Below are 6,370 nucleotides of genomic sequence, written 5' to 3'. Positions count from 1 at the left end.
TTTTTTTTTTGATAGCATAGCCTGTAACCCTGCTTGGAGTTAGGTCTGACTGTTGCAGATGATGGCAGATGCAAACCAACTACCCAACATGTGCACAGGACCTGGACAAAGCAGGATTCCACCCGTAAGCTGCACTGGGAAAAGGAGGGGTGGAAAACTGGAAAACAGGAGAAAACTGTACTAAATTCCCTGTGCTTTCATGACTCATGAAAAACTGCCTCTGTCCAACAGCACATCTGTTTGGGTATTTTCAGGGAATCTGGACTGCATTCCCAGAGCTCGCCCATGCAAAAAAGTAAGTATGTCATATATAAAACATTTTTATTAAAACAAATATACAACACTTCATATACAAAATGTACAAGAAAATAGACTATTACAGCTTAGTGATTCAATTCCTACGTCTTACACACAAACTAGAACCTCTTCCACCCTGCACTCTCCTGCGCACGCTGGCCCGGGGTGGGTCAGCGGGGTGATACAGCTTGCTGCATACAGTACTGTAGGTATCCCGGGAGAGCGCTAGCCAGGATCTTGGAGAGGTATGGTATAAATAAAGAGCTCTGCCCTCATCAGTGCAAAAATTGTTTCACGCAGCAGCTCTTCAACTATTACGTGGAAATATAAGGCATGCCTACGAGCAGGTAGCATCCTATGAGCGGACCTGGGTAATTGTACTATGTGGAAGCAAAGCCTAAACTGAATTTTTCACATTTTATTGGTCTAAACTATTTACACAGTTTAAAGTTGAAAGATCTGAAAGATGAACTATGTGATGGAATAAATCAAATAAGAGAGGGCCCATTAGTGCAATTTTTCCGACTAAGTGTAATGACAGGCATCAAGCTCAATGTCACCAGTGTTGCACAAGTAAGCAGCAACCAAAACGTCCAGGCAAGAGACTCATTTGCAGCGTCTCTCCCAAGCACTCCATGGGTAAAGTGCTCATCACGTCTCACACGGGGAGGATGGTCACCTCCTCCCCAGGCCTCCAGCACACGACGCCATTCAGTGGTACCCCACACCAGGTCAGACCCCCAGGGCCCATCGGCAACCTTCCAGCAAAAGCTTTGCCTCCGAAGTGATGACAAGGTGCGTACTGCGGCTGAGCACCTTCAGTGCCAGGAGTCCTGCTAGTGAGATGGGAGTCCTTTTTTTTTTTTTTTTTTTCTTTTTTCTAATGGAGTTTTTCTTGCTAACCTTTTCAGGCCTAAAAGTTAAACGGAATATAAAAGCTACTTTCTTTGTTCAGTCAGTAACAAACAATTTCTTCCATTCTCCTCCAGCTTCTCAAAGTTCCTCCCCAAGAGCAGTTTGTGGTCGGAGGAGCCAGGGGTTTACAAGCCACAGGGAATGACTTGTATGGTAGGTCTCACTGTCTCCAGCCAGGAGAAGTCTAGGCTGTTTTTCTGGTCAAAGAACCTGAACTCTAGGTCTCCTAGAAAAAAAATAAACCAAGAATGAATACCGAATCACATGCAGCAAGAGCAAAATAGTCACTATGTATTAATATATATAAAAAGAAAGATTTCTCAGATGTGAGCAAATACCTTGGACTGATAGTTTGTGAAAATACTCATACGATCTCTACTAAGACTGTCCCATTCAAGGTATTGCTAGTGGAAACTCTTCACTTACATGGCAAGTATTCCCTGAAAGCTGACATAACTTACACGTATATAACCCTAAGACAAATCTGTAGCGTACTCTTAGTGGGGGCATTTTTCATCTTTTCCTTTTTAGCAACAAATTCTTTACAGCCTTCCTAAAGGCTGCTTGGAAATCTCAGAACATAAAATTCCTCCACTTGCTTTTTTCCCTCCCAATTAGTGTCTTGCACAAAAACCCTTGTCTGCATCATCCTGTGGCCTTGACCATCGGTGATAACCGGGGAGGCTGTACCTGAAGTGGTGTCGATCTCCCCATCCTGCTCCTTGTAGCTGTAAGTGCTGCACATGGTCTGCGTGCCTGGCTCGTTGGTGAGAAAGCCTTTCCCCCCAACGCTGGTGGTGTGCCAGTCTTGGGCTGGTTCAAGCAGCTGTAAGAGAATAAGGAGATGGTAAAAACGGCTCCTTCTTTCTATGGGTGCAATACTTGATGCCTTTCTCTTAATTAGAAGACAGGTAAGGAAAAAAATCAAGTATCTCCTCATGATAAATTATATAAAACTTTGTTTACTCCCAGTTAAAAACAAAAAAAGTTAATGCAAAACAGGGCGGGCCACAGCACCTTCGGTGATGAAACCCCCGGCTTATCAGTGGGATGAGCGCGACATGTCTGGAAACACCGATTAAGCACCATACATGCCAGAGGTGGAAGGAAGGGCCAAATAAAAAATTCTAGAGAAGCTTTGCGGGCTCTGATACAGCAAATTCTGCTTCTAGCAGTACTCAGTATCTTTCTCTGAATTTCACATGAAGAGTAAGTATTTCCATGGCTGTGTTCTCTCCAGCTCATGTTTGTGAAGTAGCCTTCTTTTTTATATTTAATTTTTCAGGCTTCCTCACTAAATAAGGGTCTTAGATTACGTAAGTGTACACTCAGCTTGTATAGGTCTGGATGAGATAGCCGCTTCCCTTCCCCTCTCGGTGCAAACAGCAACTCTGGCCAATTTTATTCTGACCAGAAGGGCTGGTTTTACCTTAAAAATGTCCGAGTTCATTTCCTCTTCATCTTCGTCTGTGACTGTTTGGTAAGCACATTAAAAAAAAAAAAGAGAAGAAAACAGACATAGATGTCAACTTTTTGCACGTTAGCCCTCACACTTCTGCTTCTTCGCCACACAACCCACTTCATATTCTCATCACACAACACTGCTACCTTTTACTTTGCCCCCCACAGGTGACACTGAGGAGTGGCTGGGGGGGCCCCATCAGCAGCTCTGTGCCCCAAACTCCCCCCAGCCCTCTATCTTGGATGCTCTTCAAAAACTGCACTTTGGGGTACATGGCTCCAGCCAGCTCGTACATCTCCCCAAGAGTCACCGAAGCAGAACCCACTTTGTGTGCAAGGAGGAAGATAATTTGCACCCCAAGTGAAGAATCACTCTAATGTATCCACGTTAATTATTACTTTTTTTCCCCATTGGGAAAAGTCGTTATCTCCACTGTCACTATTGTACCTATCTCCATCCTGCTTCTGGCATAACCTCCTTCTAGCTGCCCTGGGAACCCCCAGTCCCACCCTCCCAGCTCAGGAATCTCTTCTTTTTTACAGGCTGACCTGTCCATGCCATCGTGTTGAGCTTGCGAGATGAAGCCTGCTCCTTTTGCCCACATGTGCAAAGTAAATGGCATTTGGGAGCCTTCCACCCATGAGCAACTACTTCTGCAGGTGGCACGTGCCCATCTGTAACCTGGCAAGCTTGGTAGCTCCAGTAACCCAAACCCATCAGGTGGAGGTTAGTTGTTTTTCTTTTTTTTTTTTTTTTTTCTCTTCCCTACAAGACAACTCTTTGTTTCTCCCAATCCCCCAGGCACTTCTTCATCCCACTGCCTTGCCTCCAACCTGCCTCCAGTAGACCGATGAAAGACCAGGGTAGGAAAAAAGAAATACCCACCTTCCGAGGACGAAGCCAGGGGAGACACCTGGAGCTGGTAGAGGTCATTGGTGCTGTCAGCCATGGTGATTTCCATCGGTGGCCTCCAGTCAGTCAGGGAGCCGGTCACCTCGCACGAGGAGAGGTCTGCGGGATGCACCAGGAGGAGTTGGCACTCACAGGAGAGACACAACCACCCCTGTTTCCTCCCTGCCCATCTGACGGTGCAGCCAGGCCCAGCCCCAAGAGTCATCTTTGCCTTTTGGTGCAGAGATGTGGGTTTAGCATGAACAGCACTTTCCACTCTCCTCAGAAAGCTAAAAACTGAGTCTCACCAAAGGTGATGGACGTGCTCTCAACCTCCATTTCCTGCCCGGTGTAGCTGTGAACGGTGTAGCCACTGTGGTCATCTGGCAGAGGAGTGTTGGTTAGCCTTTCTGCTGACTCCTCCGTCCTCATGTCTTCATACGACTACAAAAATAAGGGCAAAGAATGAAAGACTTCTCTAAGAATGCACAAGTTCCCATATGAAAAAAAATTAAGCATGAAAACCACCAAAACCTCTAAGTTCTTCAGCCGCCTCTACAGACACATACCTTTCTCTTGCTCCTGTTTCTTGCTTCTCTTGAAGACTTTGACTTCCTTTCTGTTAAATAAAAATAAGACAAGTGTGAGAACAGGCTGCGGGGCTGACATTTCAGGCGAGTGTGAGCTCTTGCAGCTTTGAGCCCTGCTCAGCAAGCTCTGCTGTCCCAGCAGCAGCAAGTTCCCGTCACCTCCTGATGATGCCTTTAGGCACGACTAAAGGATTTAGGGTTGCCACTGGCAATAACCAGTGACTAACCCCGGTAGCACCAGTGCTACCAACAGGTTTGTTACACCCCTCCAACATGGAGCAGGAAATTTAAGCGGTGTTTAAGCACAGCAGTGGCAGCTGCGTAGCCCCAGCTGGATTGCTGAGGGCTTACCTTTCTTCTGATCCTTTGTCAAGGGTGGCAGCATCCTGTAAACCCTGACAGCGCTGGAGCCTTTGTTGATGCTCTTATCCTTCACTTCTTCGATGTCAGGCAGCGAATTCATAGCGCAGCGGAAGTTCGCCTTCCAGGTTTTTGGGTCAGGGTCTTTCTCACCTACTTTATATCTTCCTATAAGTAAGAGATGGGGGGAGTGTTGAGACTTTTCAGTGCTAGTTCTTCCCACCAAAAAATAACATTGTTTTTCTCTTTTCTCTGACATACATACCAGTAATGTAACTACCCAAGGTGTAAGTCAAGACAAAAAATCCCACCTTGTTTGAAATATTACTATGACTGATGGAAATGTAAAGCCAGCACACACCTGTATGAATGGCCCAGCTCCGGAAAAGGCAGGCGTCTTTCTCCATGTCCCAGCCGTGCTTAGCTGCATGTTTCCATGGGATTTGAAACATCATCTTGTCCTGAAGTTAAACCAATAGAGATTTGAGTTGACGAAGAAGCATTGCATGCCAGTTTGGAGTGATGGATTTAATCAAAGAATTCTCAGTAGCAGCTCAGAAATTTTAGAAACGCTCTGTTCTGCGTCTTAACTAAGCATCCATAGGTCCAGCTATTTTGTTCAATGCGTACAAGGTTTTTTATGAGTTCTGAAACGGGAAAGCCACGTGTGACACGGTACAGTACAGGTAAGCAATACTGTCAATTTTATCCCAAAAGCATTTAAGTACATTGCGTCTAATCTATCACTGTATCATTAACTACAGTACATTTTCCAGGTATGCTTTATATTTTCCAGGTATGCTTTGGTGTTGCCCAGAAGATCTTGCGTGAATCCTAAGAAAAGCACATCCTAGCTTAAATAGCACCTTGGGATAGGTATGGAAGCTTCAGAGAAAGAGACCTGTTTCAATAAGCCTCGTGATCTCACCCTGCGGTACAGGGATGTGCCTTCCAGACCAAAGTCAGGCAAACCCAGAGTTTATTTCAGGCCAAATCTTAAAACTGGGAGCAACTGGGAATGTAACATTAGCTACTTAACTGGGATAGGAGGTGACTCGGCTCAAGTTGGGCAGCAGGAGTTAAAAAGACATCTTGGAGTTTTCTTGGTTCTCCATCATGTTCAGATTGCTTTTATTTTAATTTATCATCTCCCTCCTGGGAATTTCCCCAGGGAAAAAGTGGAGCTACTACACTGTGTACCAACCAGCGCTACCTTTTCTGAAAACAAAGTTAGCTGGTTTTCAAACATGATGCTTGCAAGTTTTCTCCATGCCCTTCTTTCCTTTATGATCTTGACATGTTGGGTGTCACCTAAGAACAAGGATGGCCAATGACACAGAAGTAACAATGATGATAATAGTAATTAACAACCCTCACCTTGTTAATCCATATCAGTCCTGGTATTTGATTGGAATTAATCTGCATTTCCAGCCAGGGCCTCATGCGCATTCTTGACACTGGCATGTCTATGACAGAAATAACAGGTCAGCAAAAAAAAGTCATCACTATTTTAACCATTCTGCAATGTCACCCCTCCCTTCCCTCCTGCACCATGAGCATTACCACTAACCCTGTCGATGCAACCAAAAATACTTTTCCAGCAAGTTAACGCTTTTTCAGTGCCCTCCACTTGCTCCTGAGTGCCAGCGCTTCATGCCCTGCCTGCTGAGCACCAAAAATGCGCCTCCAGGTTTGAATCCTGGCAAGGGGCTGATGGCAGCGGCGGGTGCTCGGCCGTGCTGCAGAGCGGGAGCTTTGCGTGGGGCAGGGCAGCCCGGGAGGGAGCCCGGCCCCGACCCCCGGCCCCGGGAGGGTGCCCACCGCTGGCACCCGCGCAGTTTTCCCGGGAGCGGTG

General features: G+C 46.1%; 1 protein-coding gene across 1 annotated transcript in view; it reads right to left on the bottom strand.

Moving 5' to 3' along the window:
• Nucleotides 1-1,151: 1,151 nt before the first annotated feature.
• Nucleotides 1,152-6,370, bottom strand: part of IRF1 (interferon regulatory factor 1) — a 13,443-nt gene continuing 8,224 nt past the window's right edge. The window contains exons 2-10 of the mRNA XM_009646933.2: nucleotides 5,893-5,981; nucleotides 4,877-4,976; nucleotides 4,507-4,683; nucleotides 4,135-4,184; nucleotides 3,874-4,009; nucleotides 3,560-3,685; nucleotides 2,642-2,685; nucleotides 1,903-2,038; nucleotides 1,152-1,438 (exon numbers count right to left, since the gene is read on the bottom strand). Coding sequence (XP_009645228.1) covers nucleotides 1,338-1,438; nucleotides 1,903-2,038; nucleotides 2,642-2,685; nucleotides 3,560-3,685; nucleotides 3,874-4,009; nucleotides 4,135-4,184; nucleotides 4,507-4,683; nucleotides 4,877-4,976; nucleotides 5,893-5,979 — 957 coding nt within the window. The 5' untranslated portion in view covers nucleotides 5,980-5,981 and the 3' untranslated portion in view covers nucleotides 1,152-1,337. The remainder of the gene's footprint in view (nucleotides 1,439-1,902; nucleotides 2,039-2,641; nucleotides 2,686-3,559; nucleotides 3,686-3,873; nucleotides 4,010-4,134; nucleotides 4,185-4,506; nucleotides 4,684-4,876; nucleotides 4,977-5,892; nucleotides 5,982-6,370) is intronic.

The sequence above is a fragment of the Egretta garzetta genome, unplaced genomic scaffold (assembly GCF_000687185.1).
Source record: "Egretta garzetta isolate BGI_Z169 unplaced genomic scaffold, ASM68718v1 scaffold1, whole genome shotgun sequence".
Taxonomy (NCBI): Eukaryota; Metazoa; Chordata; class Aves; order Pelecaniformes; family Ardeidae; genus Egretta; species Egretta garzetta.
The sequence above is the reverse complement of the archived record's forward strand: the minus strand, read 5'-3'. Positions and strand labels throughout refer to the sequence as shown.